The 19,575-nt window shown below is 41.3% G+C and overlaps 1 protein-coding gene across 2 annotated transcripts in view; it reads right to left on the bottom strand.

The window, feature by feature from the left end:
* The window catches only part of NPL (N-acetylneuraminate pyruvate lyase), a 53,587-nt gene that overhangs the window by 32,101 nt on the left and 1,911 nt on the right, over positions 1-19,575 (bottom strand). Inside the window, exons 1-2 of one of the 2 annotated variants that reach the window (XM_027868661.1) lie at positions 11,719-11,738; positions 9,839-9,910 (exon numbers count right to left, since the gene is read on the bottom strand). In XM_027868661.1, coding sequence (XP_027724462.1) covers positions 9,839-9,906 — 68 coding nt within the window. In that variant the 5' untranslated portion in view covers positions 9,907-9,910; positions 11,719-11,738. Of the gene's footprint in view, positions 1-9,838; positions 9,911-11,718; positions 11,739-19,575 lie in introns of those variants that run through there. The other variant, XM_027868660.1, reaches the window with a different exon arrangement.

Genomic DNA, 19,575 nt, shown 5'->3' with positions numbered 1-19,575 from the left:
CTGAGCAAGTCACTTAACTCTGTTTGCCTCAGTTTCCTCATCTGTAAAATGAGCTGGAGAAGGAAATGGCAAAACACTCCAGTGTCTTTGCCAAGAAAACTCCAAATGGGGTCACACAGAGTTGGACACAGCTGAACTACTGAACAACAACAAATGTGCTGAGCCCTCTGCTCAGCATGGGAGAGAGATGGAAGGTTTGAACAAGATTAATAATTTGTGAAGAAAGGAAATGCAGATGTAGCAGAAGCTTTCATACAATAGGATCTTTCACTCTCAAAAAACCACAATGGTTTTGAAATCTCACAACAGCTTTATGCAGCATCTGAGACAAGAGGGTGAAAAGCAAACCATATGTACGTGGAGCTTGGGTTAACTTTTTGCAGAGATTCAAGCTGATACTCACAAGAATACAGAGTACTAGCTCACTACCATTTCCATTTGTCTTCCAATGCCAAAGATCCCTAGAGGAGAGATTTCCAGCCCCATTAATACTCTTCCCACCTAAACTCTCTGGGTTGCAGGGAAGGCCTTTACGTCAGGGAAGTAACAGAGGCAAAGAGAAGGCACCGGGTGAAAGCAACCAGAAGTACTGTCCATTTGTTTAGAACCAGAAGGGACCATAGGCATTCTTAACCTGAATTTTTAAAAAAAAAATTATTTTGACAAATGTATTTTAATATAATTGGTTTACTGTGTAATCCTATGCATTTTTCTAAGAAGGGTCCATGGGCCTCACCAGACTATCTGAGGGATCTGTGGTACAAAAAGGCTTAATAATCCCTGCCCTATACCTCTCTTCTTCTCCAGGCTGCACTCTTGACTGTCCCAGACTTTTTCTACAGTGCTTCTAAGCTAGGTACCTCAAACTCTTCTCTCAACCTCCCTCCTCTCCTCCTTTTCTGCTTCCTTTTATGTTTTTCCCTATTAGAATATAAATTCCTTGAAGTCAGGGACTGTCTAAATGCTTTTATTTGTATTCCTTGAGCTTATTATAGTACCTGACACATAGTAGGTGCTTAATGAATGCTTGTTGACCATCTCTCATCAAAATATATTTGCTTTATATCCCATCGCTCTAGGGCCTTGTTCCTGGATGAAAGTCCATTAATCATAGTAGGCAACATAGTTTTTCTTTTTGTCTGGATGGACATAATACCCAATACCCAAAGGACTGACTCTATCATTAAAATTTCCACCATAATTAAGAGGTGCCAAGAAACCTACCTGTCATTCATACCGCAGAGACTGCCAGCTATCTTTCCATATATAGGGCTGGTCAAGCCATGTTCTTTGCACATAACGAATGACCAATCAATTAATGAACATTTAGTAAGTGCTGATTATATGCCAGGTACCGTGTTAAGTATTGGGGATACAAAAAAAAAAGTCTCTGCCCTCATGGAACTTACATTCTAATGGAGGGAGACAGCATGTATATAAATCAACATATTCCAGATAAATAGACAGCAGATACAATAAACCCTTAGATAAGAAGGCTCTAGTGGTTGGGGCACCAGGAAAGGCTTCCTGCAGAAGGTAGAATTTGTGCTGAGTCTTGAAGAAAGCCAGACAAACTAAGAGGTAGAGGTAAGGAGAGTCCAATTCTGGTATTCAAGAAGTCAACTGCTCAAGTTTTCTAGTAAACTTCAAACTCCATGTGTCAATAGTAACCCTGGTGCCACAAAAGCTAATTGCAATCTTAGGACAAATATGAGAGGTACAAGGTACAGAACAAACCAAGTACAGTTCCATTGTATTGTTCCCGGATCAGATCCCATCTAGGGTAGGGTGTTCCACTTAGAACAATACCTAGCACATAACGCCCATAATGAATGTTTGCTGATTGATGAGATCATGGCACTGCATTTTAGGAAGGGTAGTGATAAATCCATACAGATATAGACAGAGGCATATGCACTCATACACACATGTGTGTAGTGTGCCCAACAGAGCATAAAAAGCTCATCTCATGAGTGATCTACTTTCTCCCTAGCAGTAGTATAGTGTTGGGGCTTTCCTCACTCATGAATATAAAGCAGCACATTCCCCTGGACAGTACACAGGATTATGGGGTAGACCTGGAGATCTCTGAATCTCTTTAGCTTTGTGAGATCAGTCACCCCAAAGGACATTAACCAATGTCCTTAATGCCTCTTAATAGTTTAGAGGAAATTTTACCTTTTCCAAAGATGTATGGGAATAATCACTGGAATGGAATAGAGGTCAGTTCAGCTGTCTGGCTGCTTCTTCTTTAGACAGAGATGGCAACAGTTTGTTTTCAGTTATAGTATTATATTAATCTCTTGGAAGATTATGTTTTCTCCCCATCAATTAATTAATCAACAAGCATTTCTCAAGCACCTCCTGTGTGCCAGGCCCAGTGCTCTATCCACTGCACCACCCAGCTGTCCCCTCAGCACACAACAGGTTAAATGTGCTGGGGATACAAAACCAAAGATGAAACTGGCCATTGCTGTCCTCAGAGTCAGTGCAATTACATTTTTTCAAAAGAAACAAAGTGGACATCTTTAAGTAAATACATATACGCAAAGTAAATACAAGATAATTTGGATAGAGGAGCCACTCAAAGCCTGGGGGACCTCTAATTCTGAAACCTTTATCCAACCTCCACAAGTCACCTGTGCTAAATTTTCATTGTCCTGTCCAACCTTCTCACCCATCAAAACACGAAGCCCAATGGCTGGGAATCAAAGGATCACAGTCTTGGACTGGAAGGGACCTTAGGGGCCGTTTAGTTCATACCCTTCACGTTATCCGTAAGGAAACTGAGGCTCAGAGAGATTCTGAGACTTGTTCAAGGTCCCAGAGATAGTGACAGAGGCAGGGGTTTGAACCCCATTTCTCTGACTTGAGATCCACTATGCCACATTGCTTCTCTAAACAATGAGATGGTTTGGTTGAGGACCCTGGGACTCTACTGTGACAGCTGAGGCTGTAAGTTTGAAGTTTATCGAAAGAGGCAACCTGATCTTCCAGTGTTTCTTCTTGTCTGCAAGCTGAGGCCTCCTCACACCCTGGCACTGGGCAGGAGGCTTGGAAGGTGCCTCAGGATCAAGTTCCTAGGCTTACTGCTTGTGCCCTATGACTATTAATTAGACACTAGGCTGCATTTGACAAGTCTCTATGGCCTGGGTTTTTGATGCTCTGTTGCTTAAAACTGTCAGTCTGGCTCAATCCCTGGCTCTCTGGTGTCTAGTCTCCTAGCCTGGGTTCCTAATCCATGATTCATAAACTCCTGTATCAGACCCTTTGTTTACCTTAATCCTTAAGAGAAGGATCACATGAGTTAACACGTGTAAAGTGTTTTGTAAACTTTATAGCACCATATAAATGGCTTCCTGCCTTTGCAGCCTTGAGTTTCAACCCTGGTTCTGTCAGTCAAAATTTATTAAGCACATTAATAAATGATTAAGCAGTCCTTTATTAGGTACCTACTATGTTCCAGGCACTGTGCTAAGCACTGGGGATGAAAAGAGACAGGATGAAATGGAACTAGTCTATTTATCCTGTATCTAGGGAGGGAGGGTACTAGAATTAGGGGTCACCTTGAGTGACCTGAACAGGTCTCTTCACCTCTCTGGTACTGTCTCTTCAGTAAAATGAAGAGGTTACCCTTGATGATCACTAATCTTCCAACTTTAAGTCTTATAACAATACTATATATATATATATATATATATATATGACCTCTCTGAACTTGAACTCTGGCCTACCTGATTGATAGTACCCGTCTAATGCATGAGTTGGTCCCTTCCTGGCTCTCCTGCATCCTATTCCCAGTGAAGCCCCAGACAGTCACCTCCCACTCATCTGTCAGCAGTAGCAGCAGGCATCCAGAGTTAGCTTTGTCAGCCTCTGCAGGGAGTCACATGGTTTGGATGTACTGGGAACCAACCCTGTGCCCCATCCCCCCACCCCTCCAGTTTCAGAACAGAAGCTCCCTCTGCCAAAGTCCCCGGAGCTATTGTGTTTGGTTACATTCCTGGGTGACGTCTTTGATCTTTCATTCTCCAGGGGGTAACAACCAACCCCCTTTAAAAGTGCCTTTCTCCCTGGAAGAACAAACAACTTGGCGAATTTGACCTGATTCACCCTCCCTCTCATCCCTGCTTCAGTGTGTGTTTACTGGAGCCAGCCCAGACTCCAAGTCTCTTGCATCCCAGCCTAGACTCCTTTTTCTTTAAGCCATGAGGGACATAGGATTGTTTTAAAGGTGGTCTCTCAGAGAAAAACCCTATTGTTCCTGGTCCTTTATCCTGGCCTTGTGGCTAATCTTTGTGCAAAAATGACACAAAGAGACTTAGGTTCCATGTTTGAGAATTAATAGGACATGTTCTCTTAATTGGCATAAATGTTTAAAAATCTGCTTCTTTTCTAGATTGTGCTTTTAAGCAACACTTTCAGTACCTAAAAACAGCTGAAATGTGCATATGTCTGCCAAAACCCCAACTGTACGGCCAACACAAAGCCACTTCCACAAAGGAGCGAGTAAGATCCTGAGTGCCAGAAGGAGAAAATGTCCTGTTCCAGGGCAGGAGGTCATTCATTTCTCTGACAACTGGGTTATAAAGTTATGTAACATGCAGCAGGGCAGGAAGAGTTCCATGTCCATGGAGTTTATGAGCACCAGGCTCTTTGGCATCCACAAACGTACCAGAGCTTCTCACTAAAAGCAAAAGGCAACGAGGGAAGGGAAGTGGGGATGGAGGGGAGGCTTTCAGGTGGCCCTTAACATCCAGCCCACCTAGCGAAAGCCACAGCAATGATTACTTCAGACTATTCCCTCATTGAGAGCCTTCAGCATTACTAACCAGCACTTTTCCAGGCAAACAGCTGATCATAGGATTGGGTATTTAGAGCTGGAGGGGACCTAATCTAGCTTCCTTCATTCAATTTTTTAAAAAAAGTTTTTATTCTGAATTGAACAAATCCCAAATAAAACAAGTATTTCCATAAACATAGTGGAACAAAAAAGATTGTACATGAAACTACAGATCTGTTACGTACAACTTGCTTTTCTTTTAAGAAATATAATAAATTCAACAAGTAACTTTCAAAGTTTACAACTTGTTTTTTATTCTACCTATCCTTCCTTCTGTTCCCTTTTGTTCATTAAAAAATGCTTCCATGACTTTTCTTCCTTTCTTCCTTCCTCTCCTTCCCTCTGTCTGTCTCCTTTCATAGCTAAGTGAAACAAATCCCTACAATGGCTGTGTCTGAAAATGTATCTTATTCTGCACCTCGAGTCTAACACCTGTTAGGAGGTAGGTATTTGCCTCTTCACTAATCTCTGAATTTTATGTAATCAAAGTTGTCTATTTTATCTTCTGTGATCTTCTCCCTATCGACAGCTGCTAATGGCATTATCTTCCTTTTTTCCTCGAATATGTTTATGTCGTGACCTTATACATCTTAATTCTATATCCACTAGAGCTTATCATGGTATGTAGTGTGAACCTCCCTCATTTGACAAATGAGGAAACTGAGGTCCAGAGAGATGAAGTATTACTCAGGTATTAAGAGGTTGAACTAAGATTGGAACCTAGGGTCTTTTCTCTCCAAATTCAGGGGACTTTCTACTAATACAGACCCATTCTAGGAAAGCTAATAGTTTCTACTTTTTCTTGAATAAGGAGGTGCAAAGGTACTTTTCCTTGACCTGTTAATAAGGATAAAACACACTTCGGGGAATCTGGCTACTAGCCAGAGAATCATGGCATGCAGGTGCTGGAAGGGCCCTTCTAATTCTATTCTAATGCCCTCATTTCAAGGTGAGAAAACTGAGGCTCAGGGAAATTAAGTGACTTGTCCAAAGTTACACAACTAGCGAATGTTAGAGCTAGGATTTGAACTTGGGTTTGCTGAACCCTGGTCCAGTGTTCTTCCCATGATGTCACAATAATGGACTTCATGATCTCACAATTGCACACGCTTCTTTGTCTCATAGAGGTGTGAGCTCCTCAAGGTAATTATCTAAAGGAGGGGAATTTTGTTCCCTTCCGATAGGCACTGAAAACCAGTCCATGGTACACAGAGTATAAAAAGGTCAATCCCTTTGGCTGGGCCGTGGACAAATGCCTGGTTGCCTTCTGAGGTAGCCCAGGCCTGCTTGTTTCTGTACTAAGCACATCTGGTTAGAGTAGGGGCACTTCAGCTTGACTGTTTCGTGGACCCCTCTGGCAGTATCTGCTGAAGTCTACAGACTCCTGCTCAGAATCATGTTTTCAAATACGTAAAATCAAATACATAAGATCATGAAGGAGAATAATTATACTATAATACAGTTATCAACATTTTTTTTTTCATTCACAAACTCTAGGTTAAGAACTCTGAGTCCAGAAGTAGAGGGAAACAGGATGAATCAGTGGTGGAAAGGAAGGGAGAAAGAGTAGCCTGTAGAGGGCAGAGCTGAGCCCTGGGTGTTGGGCAAAAGGAGATGGACTCATGGGAGAAAAATAGTTACTTTCAGGGGGTTTTGTCGCTTGCTGCTATTTGTCCTTCGTTCTCTAAGAGGACCATGACATCAGGAAGGCAATGCCATACTTATAAGTGAATTGGATTTAAGTGAGGGAGGGTTGTGCAAAGTCAACAGCCTCACTTTCTCTTCTGGAGCCATTTGGTTCCAGTGGCCAGATATAGATCAGGACAACTGGAGGTGGCTCAGGATGCAGTGGGGGATCTTGGCCTTTTCAAGCTCAGGTCTTCAACAGATCTCAGTTTGAGGCAAAGCCCATTCAGTGATTAAGGCTTAATAATAATAATATTTTGTTGGACATATGAGGTGGAAAAACATACCAATATTCTCAATAGTTTGCAAGATAAATAGAATAAGAACTTTTTAAAAGCTGTTTCCAAGCTAAAAGGAGGACAGTTTAAAAAGGTTAAAGTAACATCCACCAGATGTGGCTCTTCAGCTTGCAAAAGAATCTCCCATAACAGGATGTAAAAACTGTAAATTCTTTCAGTCACATGTTTTTTATCTTATCTGCCCAACAAAGGCCTAAACACATTGAGAAACAGATGATTTCAGGCTTTATCCATATAACTCATGGGAAGGTGGAGAAGCAGACAAGTTTTGTATTAACCAGCTGTAGACACAGAAATGCCATATCCTCAGCAAGAATTCTGTTTTCATTTTGTGCCTGTCCAATAGTATGTTCACTTTTCACTGTCCTAGATACTTGAATTGAGGCATATCACATTGCCTTTAAGGGCAACTAATAGGAGGTAGCTGGAATGGATGGCCCCTAGGGTCTATCATTCTGTGATTCCAGTGAGCCTTGGAAGTATGTCCCCCGAGGCCCTTGAGTAAGATCTGAGCTACACAGATAAACTGAGAACTGACTCGATAGGATCAATTTCTAAATAGAACAGTAAAACATAGAAAACCAGAGCTAGAAGGGACTTGAGAAAGTACTAGTCCTACCTCTTTATTTGACAAATAGGGGAAAAGACTAAGAGAGTAAAGAACCTACTCAAGATCATTGGCACTGTTAAACTGGAGAACTAAGCTAAACGTAGAACTTAGGTCTCCTGACTCCCCATCTAACATCCCAAGATACTACACTGCTCTCACATGTTACTAGGAGGCTTCTGATTTTATGCAGTCTAATTCAATTCACTAGCACTTATTAAGCATAACCTTAATTAATGCAAGTCACTGTGATAGGTGATGAGTATACAAAGCCCAAAACAAAGCCGGAGGATACATAAAAAAAATGTAATAGTCCCTGACCTAAAGACATATGTTTACATTTTACTGGGGGATACATAGGGGTGTGGTAGAGTCAGCCTGAACCATCTTGGGAGCCAACTACTAAATTTCGAGTGTGAGCATATACCTCTGAAATTGGCAATCACTACAAATCAGGGCTCGATTGATTGTAGACCAAAGAAAATGATAGATTAGATGTTAATAATGCAGATTAAATTTAGAGTCCTAGGTATTTTTTTTTTTCTGGAGAGCCAGTTGTTAAACATTTACCAGCAGACACATATATTAATATGTCTGTACTGGCTTTAGTCAGATGAATCACATGACTGCCTTACTGACTGATCAACGGTAAACCACTAGCACATTCCAAAATGTCAACCCATATATACAATATTAGATAATTCTGCTAATATTATGAGGAATTAACAGCTGGTATGGTGATTACTCAGCTGTTAGTTTTGTTAGTGCCAAAAATGGAGTTTAACTGAACAAATATTATTATTAATTGATAACAAACATAATAAATTGATTTTAATTATACCACTTAGTCACAACTGAAGGGACTCATCTAACTCATCCCTTTGGCTCCCTTACTTGCCGTTCCTTTCCTCTTTCAGAGAAAGAACATTATTTGGTCTACTGAACTTGGGAGTCAGGATGGACTGGGTTTAAATTCAATCTCTATTTATTTTCCTTAAATAATTCCATATTGGTATCTGGAATGGATATACCAATTCATAACTCCTGTCTTTGATATTTATCAGCTGTGTGAGCATTATCAAATGAAATATTTGTAAGACCCTTAGCAAAGTGTCTGGCACATAGTAGGCACTTAATAAATGCTTGTATCTTTCCTTCTTTCTAGGGGCAAATCACCTAATCTCTCTGAGCCTCACTTTCTTCATCTGTTAAAATGGAGGAGACAGATTTCAAATAATAAATAAAGTGCTTTACAAACATTAAAGTGCTACATAAACTTCTTTGTCATTGTCTTCAATTGCATAATGATCTAAGGATGCTGGATTTGCAGTCAGAGGATCCAGTTTTAAAGCCTGGCTTTATCATGCAAGACCTGAGGAAGAACATGTATATATTCCTGTAGATCAAGCTCTGACATAAGACTTCTATAAACTTTGTCTTGGGCCAGGGGCTGGGTAGGAGAGTTTAGGATGGGATATTGTATTTTCTGGTCTGGATTAGTTATTTAGACAATAGAAACGGCAATAGCTAGGGATACTCAACGGCCATCTCTCATCATCTATATCCAATCTGTTTTCAAGTCCTGTTGATATCATCTTTGCAATATCTCTCCAATTTGCTCATCCTTTCTCTCCTCTGAGATTGCCCCCACCCTAGTTCAGGCCCCCATCACCTCACCCCTTGATTACTGCAATAGCCTGCTGGTGGGGGGGGGGAGGTCTGCCTGCCTCAAGTCTCTCCCCACTCCAATTCAACCTCCATTCAGCCACTAAAATGATTTTCCTAAAATGCAGGTCTGACCATGCCATTCCTCCAACTCAAACTCCAGTGGCTCCCTGTTGCCTTCAGGATCAAATACAAAATCCTGTTTGGGATCAAAGCTCTTCATTACCTAGCCCCTTCCTACCTTTGCAGTCTTCTTATGCTTTATTTGGGGCCAGGTACTCTTCATTCCAGTGACACTGGCCTCCTGGCTGATCCATGAACAAGACACTCCATCTTTTGACTCCTGGCTTTTTCTCTGGCTGTCCCCCATTTCTGGACCACTCTCTCTCCTCATCTCTGCCTTCTGGCTTCTTTCAGGTCTCAGCTAAAATCCTACTTTCTACGGGAAGCCCTTCTCAATCCCTCTTAATCCCAGAGCCTTCCCTCTGTTAATTATTTCCTATTTATCCTGTATATAACTTGTTTGTACATAGTTGTGTGCCCCCTTCTCTCCCTCCTCCCCTCTCCCCCCATTAGACTGTGAGCTGCTTGAAGGCAGGGACTGGCTTTTGCCTCCTTTTATATCCCCAGCGAGTAGTACACCTGGCACATAGTAGGCACTTAATAAGTATTGACTGACTGATATCCCCATTAGGCTATATATAAAGACAACCCTTTATGTCTCAAAGTAATATTTACCCAGTCTCAGTCATAGGTGTGACAGTTGCAGCCACGAGCCCTTGAAGCTTCTTCTTGGGGAGGGCCATTGTGCTGTTGGAAGAAGTCAGGGAAACACACAGCTTAGATCCTCTTCTCCTTCAGAGAGCTACCATTAATGACAAAACTCCCAGGCAAAGTCCGCTCCAGACACTTTGGTGAGTGCCTTTCAGTCAAGTTAATTAACCCGTACAAGGTCCCCACTCAGAATACAATGGGCAAGAAAAAACAGACAGACAGACAGACACACACACACTCACACACACCCCAGGGGTGGGTGGATGGGTCCTGGAAAAAATTTTGCTAGAAGGCCTCCCCTTATCTGCATAAATAATCATGCAGCTATCTAAAAATCTCATAGGAGTGAAGAGTTGGGAGGTCCAGAAAATCTCGTATACAATGAGCTCAGTAGGTACAAACAAGGAGGGAATTTAAACAGGACAAAGCATATCCTTTCTCACTCTCTAACTCTTTTTTGGGGGAACCTTATCAAATTATAAACCCTACTTGGGATTTAGGGATTTAGGGAGGGAAAGGGCCTACAAATTGTAGTGGAATTCCTCAACCCAGAGAGTCTAAGATACTCCTAGAGATTAATTCCTCCCACCTGGAGATCGGTAAATCAAGAGACCCAGCTAGAAGAGAAAAGGTGTATTTAGCATCAGCTGCTGGGCAGGTGACTAGCAACTCGAAGAACAGAGGGATGTATATATATCTTGTTGCCCAAGAGCTGGCTTATCTGGTAGAGATGTTTCTCTGTAATTTATCACACCAAACCAATTTTGCTGGGGCTAGGCCTCCAAGATAGTGACCAAAGGTCTCTTTTAAGGCAGACTCAGAAGAGAATGTGCTGGGAGCTATCTTTACACAACCCGGCAGGTTCCTTTTCTTTGACCTCTAATGCTGCTTTTTCTAGGGAGATGTTTCCCCACCAAACTCATAGCACACAGTTTTAACCATTTCCTCCACAAAATCACCAAGTCCAAACTCCTGTCTAAGACAAAACACCTTCAGCCCTCTGGCATCAGCTCACACCACGGTGTTTCTTTGTGGGATGGGTGTTTGGAGACAGGCATTATGTACCGTTGGGGGCAGAGGAAATTATAGGCTTTCCTATCTGGTGCAGTCTAGCTTGACAGGTATGAAATGGAAGCAGAACTTGCGGAGGAGAGATCTAATAGCCTTTTTAAATAGTTAAAATTCAATTTATTTATAGCTTTTGTTTTCACATCATCTACATTTCCCAATGTATCCCTTCTCTCTTTCTTCCCTTCCCTCCCAGAGAATTGTCTTTTTTCACAAATAAAAAAAGGGGGGCGGGGGAAGTTAAGTGAAACTAACCAACACACCAGAGAAGTTTGACACTGCATGCAGTGTAGTTAAAATTTCAAGCAGAGAGAAGTTACTAATGTGGAACCACAGTAGCCTAATTCCATGGAAAGGAAGCTTGCTGGGTTCAAGGTCAGATGACCTGGGTTCCAATCCAAGCTCTGCCATCCTGGGACCTTTGGCACCCCAGTCACCCCTAGGGGCCTGTCTCTTCTGGCTCTAAATTTACCAGCCTGTACCATCCTAAAGCTGGAGGAAGGTACAGCTTCAGAAGAAGCTGGAAGGGAGCTCAGAGGCCTTAATCTCATTCAGCATGTAATCCCCTCTTACAGCCCTAACAGATGGCCCCTTCAGCGTCATCAACTTGAATACCTCCCAGGTCACTACTTAAAGGCATCACATTCTACAATCTTTTGGAAGTCTACTATCTAAGAACAGAGTCAACAGGACCTCTCTTATTTGAGGGTCAAACTGGCCTTACTGTATTGGATAGAGAGTACGGTTGTCTGCTAAGTACTACTGTGGTGACTCACGGTGGTGTGGAGGTGACCCTTGGAGGGCCGGTCCAGTGGAGCACAGGCTTTAGCCAGTCTAACCAAGACGCTGTTGTTCAGTCATTTCAGACGTGACTCTCTGTGACCCCATTTGGGGTTTTCTTGGCAAAGATACTGGAAAGACTTGTGGAAGCATATTAAAACCTTTTTAGTTCACATGAAAATATTAAGAAATAAGTATTTTTCCAGCCTAAAGTCCATTCTAGACTTCTTGTTGTTCAGTCATATCTAACTCTTCATGACCCCAAACAGTGTCTTAAAGTTGAGTTGTGTCTGACTCTTTGTGATCCCATTTGGGGTTTTCTTGGCAAAGACACTGGAATGGTTTGCCATTTCCTTCTTCAGCTCATTTCACATGTGAGGAAACTGAGGTAAACAGAGTTAAGTGACTTGCCCAGGCTCACACAGCTAGTAAGTGTCTGAGGCTGGATTTGAACTTGGGAAGAGGAGTCTTTCTGACTGCAGACCTGGCACTCTATCCCCTGTACCACCTACCTGCCCTCTAAGATGGAATGGCTTTAAATAAGTGCCCAGTAGTAGAATGTGTGTCTGTGGTTTAAGAATCAATTTAGCTCAAGTCTAGAAGGCTGGCTCATCACCAAGTTGGCCTTGGGGTGATAAAGTTTTTGGACACTGCAACTCTGAAAGACCATCTAGAGTCCAGCAATCCACATGGGGTTGAGACCCACAGTTTAAAAAGTGATTGAAGGGGTCTCAAGTGAAAAAAGTTTAAGAGCCCCAAGGAGCTAGGTGGCAAAGCCGATAAAATGTTGGACTTGGGAGTCAGGAAGACCTGAGCTCAAATCCAGTCTCAGTCAGTTACTAGCTGTGTGACCTTGGACAAGTCATCTGATCTCTTTCAGTCTCTGTTTCCTCATCTGTAAAATGGGGATAAGAATAGAACCTACATCATAGGATTTGTTAGCAGGATCAAATGAGATAAAATATGTAAAGAACTTTGTAAACCTTAAAGCTCTACATAAATGCTATTATTATCTATCAAAGTCAGGAAGGGGCTGCAATCTGTCACTGGGGGGAACCTACACTGATGAAATTATATATCCTTGAAATATTGAAGTCTGCTGGAATATGTGCCATGGTGTGTTTTTTAGAATATCTAAAATATTCACTTACTTAAAAAAAATAAGAAGTTGCATAAACCACAGGAAATGAACCCATGTGAGCCAATTTCATAGCCTCAAGTCATGGGATAACAATGCAATATATGCCAAGTGACTTAAGAAAAATAAAATAAAATAAAATAAGTTAACATTTGGCAGAAATTTAAAAATAACATTAAGTTTTCTGAAAATAAAGAGATACCTGTTTGAGGGGACTGCTTGTAGTTCTACCAACAAATCAAACAGGTGATCAAAGGCTAAGCAGTCTCCTAGGTTTGTAGTTAAAAGGCTATGGGCCACATTTAAAAAGTGAAATTTCTTTCTGGCTGAGTTATTTTTTTTTAGATTTTTTTTTCTTTTTGGTGAGGCAATCGGGTTTAAGTGACTTGCTCAGAGTCACAAAGCTAGAGAGTGTTATGTGTCTGGGGCATATTTGAACTCAAGTCCTCCGGTGGTACTCTATCGACTGCTCCACCCAGCTAACCTCATGGCTGAGTTAGTTAACTAGCCAATTTCTCCTTTTTGTAATTTTACCTAAATATTTTAAAATAAATGAAGTCTAGGTTAAATATTAATTACAGTTATGGATTTACTTTTGTGTATAATTTAAATTGAGAAACACATTAGCTAACATTGAGGGCTCTGAAACTTATTTTCGCTATGCCCCATTTAAAAGTTATCAAGTCTACCATCTTAGAAAGCCATAGGTGACCAAAAGGTCAAATTCCTTTCATTATAGATTATCCTGATGATAGATCGAGTAATAAAAGTGACTTAAATTCTTAGGGAAAAAAGAAAATATAAAAATTTCCTCTGGCCTGGAACAGGCTTCCCTCCACATAGTCTAACCTTTTTTCTCTTTAAGTCGAGCTTAAGTACCACCTTCTTCATGAAGCTTTTCGCATCTACTCTAGCTTTGGCTTCATATATTGCTTATAATCTGTACCTTGGGACCATTTCCACTCTTCCTGGTCAATATCTTGCCACTGGGCACAGATGGGTCTGGTGGAGAAAGTGAGGCTGGTGACTTGGCACATCCTCACCTCACTTAGAACCAATTCATTTGCACATCATGGCATCACCTCCCCGATGTCAAGGTCCTCTTTGAGAAAGAAGGACGAACAACAGCCTGTGAGCAGTCCAAGCTGCACCACTGGGGACCCAACTGACCAGTTGCAGTTGGGCCACTCAGTTCCTTCCTCTCCTCTCCCTTTCCCCTCCTTCCTTTCCCTCTGTCCACATGGGGTATCATGCCCTGACCTGAGGGTGCTCTGCCCAAAAGAATGTAAATTTTGATCGCTGAAACCTAACTAGATATCTTGGGGTTTACTGGCTAGGTTTCTTTCTTAAAGACCATGCCTTAAACCCAATTCACTCTGGCTCTCATTGATTGGCCAACAATAGGTCCCAACCCAAGCACCACTTAGTGGTTGTTGTTTTGGGCCTCTTACTTAGTGAAAGTAAGTAGTAATTGCTTCAGTTTAGGCCAGAAACCCTGAGGGTCTTCCCCTCCCAGACACATTTTATTTTGTTTGTTTGTTTAGTTAAAAGGGGCCATTCCTTGGTTCATTTCTTAACCACCTTTAATCACTGAATGGGCATTGCCTCAGTGAAAGTGAGAACTCAGAAAGACCTTAGCTCAAGAAGGCCAAGGTCCCCTACTGCATTGGGGGTCATCTCCACTGGACCCAGATGGCTATGGAGGAGAATGTGAGGCTGGCGACCTTGCACAGCCTTCTCTCACTTAAATCCAATTCATTTTCATCATCTTGCTGATGTCATGGTCCTCTTCGAGAATGAAGGACAAACAACAACAATCGTCGCCATCCATTCTAGCACTTACTATTTCACGCATGTCATCTTACCTCCCCACTACATAATAAGGTTTTGGAAGGTAGGGAATATGTCCTATATTTCCTTTTTCTGTGTGATATAGCACCTACAAAAGTGTTGGGCACATGGAAAGCACTCATTAAATTTGCCAGCTCATTGAAAAGTCACAGAATCACAGAATTTCAGAGTTGGAAGTCATTTCAGAGGCCATTTTGTCCAAAACACACCTGAAAAAAGAGTCCCCACTACAACACATTCAACAAGTGGTCTTCTGGTGGTCACCTCCCATGGAAGCTCGTTTCACTTCTGGACAGCTCCAAGTATTGGCCATCCTGATGTCAAACCTAAATTGCCTTTGCAATTTCTACCCCGCCACTCCTCATTCTGTCCTCTGGAGCTAAGCAGGACTAAGTCAAAAGCCTCGGTCACGTGACAGCGTTTCAAGTACTGGAGGGTAGGGATCATGTCCCTTTTGAATGTTCTCTTCAAAGTAATTGTCCCCAGTTATGTCAACTAATCTCCATATGTCAGGGATTCAAGGCCCTTTGCTATTCTTGCCTTGGGTATTCTCCAAGCATCCATCTCTCCCTCTGTACAGAGATTATTTATTCACTATCAAGAGATACAAACTGGAATCTAGTTCAAATCTTGCCTGTAGGTCTGCTGTTTCACACGGCAGAGAAGGGAATCCATCACAATCACAAAATGAACAAAGTCTTTCTTTTTTTCTTTTCTTTTTTTGCTATTTTGAACAACAGTGAATTTTACATTTTGGATCATGGACTGGCTCTTGGATCAAAACTACTCTAATAGAAAGTGTAAAATAAAGAATATTATTTAGATCCTTGAAATAATGAAGTATGTGGAGACATAAGCTACATGTCACACAACAGACATTTTTTTTTCAAAATTTAAGTGTTCACATATTTTAAAAAGGAGGTAGACAAAACATAAGCAGGGAACCCAAATGACTCTATTTTCATTTGCCATTTGACTTTTAGATAAAGGTATGATACTTTAGAATATCTTACACCTGAACAAAGTCTCTACTTTGTGTCAAAGAAAATTGGTCAAAATGTTCTTTACTTAATACTCAAGGTGAATTTTTCATGCAATGGCTAAAAAATGTTAAGAAATTGCCTCTAGGAATTGAGAGCTCATTGCAAAGAAGATTATTAGGAGACACCATCAGAAGGTTAAAATAAATTTAAAATTCATGACTAACTCAGTCACAGAGCTGGAGAATCTTGGAGCTGTCAGGAACTTTAGAGGTGATCAAGGGAGGATTTCTCCACCCAGCCCCCTTAATTTCAGAGTCAAGGAAACACAGGCCCAGATATGATTTCCTCAAAATCATACAACTAGCTAGTTAGTGGCACGGCTAGAATGCAAGCATCCCTCCTTTCTCCCTAGTCTTTCTACTACACTATACCATGCTTATGTATCTCAATTTTATGGAATTACAGCTACCTGAACCAAACTGAACTCCAGCCCTTGCATGGTACTGGGAAATTACTAAGGCGCCATGTATAACAAATTAAAAGTTAATCCCCAAAGCTCCTTAGCTATTCCCACAATCTCCACCAAACCTCCAGAGGTAATAGCAAGTAATCAAGCTCAAGTTTCATCTTCTTATTAATCCCTTTTTCTCCCACTAGAAGAGGTTCATGATGAACAGTGAGACCTCAACTTATTCGGCAGGAAGGAGGAACAATCTGTTACATTTCAGGCTCAGGAAGCTGGCCCAGATTCAAACTAGTAAGCATTTCTGAGTTCTACTGTCAAGGACTTGTGTTTTCAGAGAGAACTTGACTTGGTGAACAGCAGCAGAGGAAAGGAAATAACAGACCTAATCGAAAATCCCCACAGTCTCTCAGCAGGTTTACGAGCAATTCAAAGGAGATCCTAGGATTGACCCTGTCTAAAAGCACCAAGCCTAAAGAAGAAAAAGGAACGGAGGATCGTTAATGGTGGGTGGAGTGGGTCAAGTAAGAGAGGAAGATCTGTTATAAAGAGGAAGAAACAAACCAAAAACCTTTTTGAGCGTTCTGAAGTTTTGAAGAAGTTTTTGAATGGAGCCTTGATGATGACTGAGAATTATATAGTGGTTTACGCTATTAATCTCGTGGAGTCTCACAGCAACCTTGTGAGGCAGGGACTGTGTGGGCTTTATTCCCATTTTACAGAAGGGGAAACCAAGGCTCAGTTTTAGAAGCAGGATTTTTTTTTTTTTTTTTTAGTGAGGCAATTGGGGTTAAGCGACTTGCCCAGAGTCACACAGCTAGTAAGTGTCAAGTGTTTGGTCTGAGGCCGGATTTGAACTCAGGTCCTCCTGACTTCAGGGCAGGTGCTCTATCCACTGTGCCACCTAGCTGTCCCCTAGAAGCAGGATTTAAACCCAGGTCTTTCTGGCTCTAAGCCCAGTATTCTCTCTCTCTACTGTTTCACCCAACCAAATTGTTACAGCTTTGAAAACCAGGATGTGAAAGGAAAAGAACGCACTTTCGAGGCAAATGCTTCCTTCTATGTTCTCTCCTTAAAAGGCTTTGCTAACCATCACTCCTTCCATTACCCTTCCATTCTCAGTTTTGGAAGGATAACTAAAGCGTCTAAGGTAAAGCGCCATTTGTTTCCACCAGTCTTTACGTCATCTTTGTGAGAGAAGTACAATCTTTATCTCTCTTTTTATAGATTAAGAAGCCGAGCACCAGGGGTGGCCTTCCCGGAGGTTCTTTACCTAATTAAAAGGAAGAGGTGGGACTCAAATTCAGCTCTTCTGAGCTCAAATTCAGGGCCCCACGTCATCTCTCGAGCAGGTATCTCTTTCAAATGGAAGACAAAGCTGAATCCCAGGGAGAAATACTATTTTCACAAGAGAAGGAAGAAAAATTCAGTGCTTTCTTTGCTTGCAGACTTCCTCTTGTTCACTTTTGGTCTAGGAAATGATCGATCTATTCCAGTCTTCATGACTAGAATGGGAAGTAGTAAGGATGCAGGAAGTGGCTGTACAGATAGTCCTACAGATATACAGATAAAGCAGTCCAATAGATTTCAGAAGCTTATTGCCCAGTTTCTCAAAAAGCTCTGGACAGTGAACATTGAAAGGTTTCCTCAGGATTGGAAAGAATTAGGAGGCTGGTTCTTTCTGGCTCTTTGATATGTAGATCCACAAATGAACCCCCAAAATTACATACCTCCTTTTAAATGTTTTCCTTGGCTTTGATCTTAAGCCTACAGATTTGTGTACCACCAACTGGATGGGGATGAATGTGTAAAAGTATACATTTTGCACTTAATTTTTACCCTTCTGCTGAGACATCATTTTTTTTTTCCAAAGCAGCTCATCCTGTTGCCTTTTCTAAACCTCAGAGCAACAAAGACTCAGAATGTTAGAGATTGAAGGTCACCTAGTGACCTTTATTTTACAGAGGAGGAAACAGAGGCTTAGGGAGTTAAAGTGATAGTCTAAGGTCAAGAAGCTGGTTAGTGGCCAAGCCCAGATTAGAACCGGAGGTACGTCCTCATCCTCCTCATCCTCGGTCAATTGCTCTTTCCACTACGTCAATTAGAGCAGCCTAATGTGATGGAAAAACACAGTTCTCTCTTCTCTCTGTGGCAATTACCCCTCTCATCTCTTTGAAACCCCTCATGAAATCTCCCGCTATCCTATGATTTCTTTACTAGTTGTCACGTAACAAATTCTTTTCAAAGTCCCAGAATTTAACACCTCTTATTAATAACAAAAGCTAGCATTTACATAGTATTTTAAGGACTGCAAAGCAGTACACATTCTATCTTCACTAAACCCTGGGAGGGAAGAGCTATTATTATCATCATTTCACAGATAAGGAAACTGAGGCTGAAACGAGGGGAAGTGACTTGCTCAGGGTCACACAACTAATAAGTTTTTGACGCTGGAGGGGTTCCTGATTCTAGCTTCAGTGCTCTATCCATTGAACCACCCAGCTGTCTTGGTTTTATTTAGTTCACATAAACAAAAGCATTGAGTGTAAAGGGGCTCTAAACAAAAAAAAGTTTGAGAACTGCTGGACAAGATGAGCTCTTAAGTTCTTTCCAGCTTTGACATTCTATGAATCCAGGAGGATGCTACTGAAGGTCAGGTTTTGAGCAGAATAATGAGGGGGCAAAGTATGATTACGGCTCACACTTCTAGTGGTAAGCTCTCACTACGTACACACACACACAGTGGAGTGCTTATAGGGAACATCTACCACTGGAAAACGGTCTTTTGGGGCCACATAGTAAAAAAAAAATTAATATTATCCTATGCATTTTAGGTACAAGTCTGCCCGAAACCATCTTTATTAATTTATTTCCCCCCAATTAAAATGAAGCATTTTTTTCAATTTAGAGGGAAAAATGGGAGAAAACCCCTTATGCCCTCTGCCATAACTCCCCAACTTATAAGACATTTTAATGTAACATTTACAAGAATCTTGGAGTAGGAAAATTTTACAATATGATAAAATATTGTAAAATAAAAGTTAATATTTTGCTTTAGCAATCTAGAACAATATTCCCTTGACTTTCAGGCATGCCCTTGAGGAATCAGTTTCCTAAAGCCATTTAATCTTTCTCTGATTCCTCCCCAAAAGGGTTAACTCAGGTGTGACTTCACAGAGCAATAATCAAAGAGATCTCCATCTTCAGAACAAAACCCTAATTTCATTAGGAAATGGGGAAAGGGGATATGGCTTTAGTTGGGTCATTAATCCCTTCAAGGGTATGGGGAAAGGCAAAGCTTTTAAATAGGCTACAGGCATTTCCCTTTTAAAGCTGGTTATCCCCTTAATCTATATCTATCTATCTATCTATCTATCTATCTATCTATCTATCTATCTATCTATCTATCTATCTATCT

The sequence above is a fragment of the Vombatus ursinus genome, unplaced genomic scaffold (assembly GCF_900497805.2).
Source record: "Vombatus ursinus unplaced genomic scaffold, bare-nosed wombat genome assembly UNPS02014789.1, whole genome shotgun sequence".
In the NCBI taxonomy this organism is placed as follows: domain Eukaryota; kingdom Metazoa; phylum Chordata; class Mammalia; order Diprotodontia; family Vombatidae; genus Vombatus; species Vombatus ursinus.
Note: the sequence above shows the minus strand (reverse complement) of the source record. Positions and strands in the feature narration are given on the sequence as shown.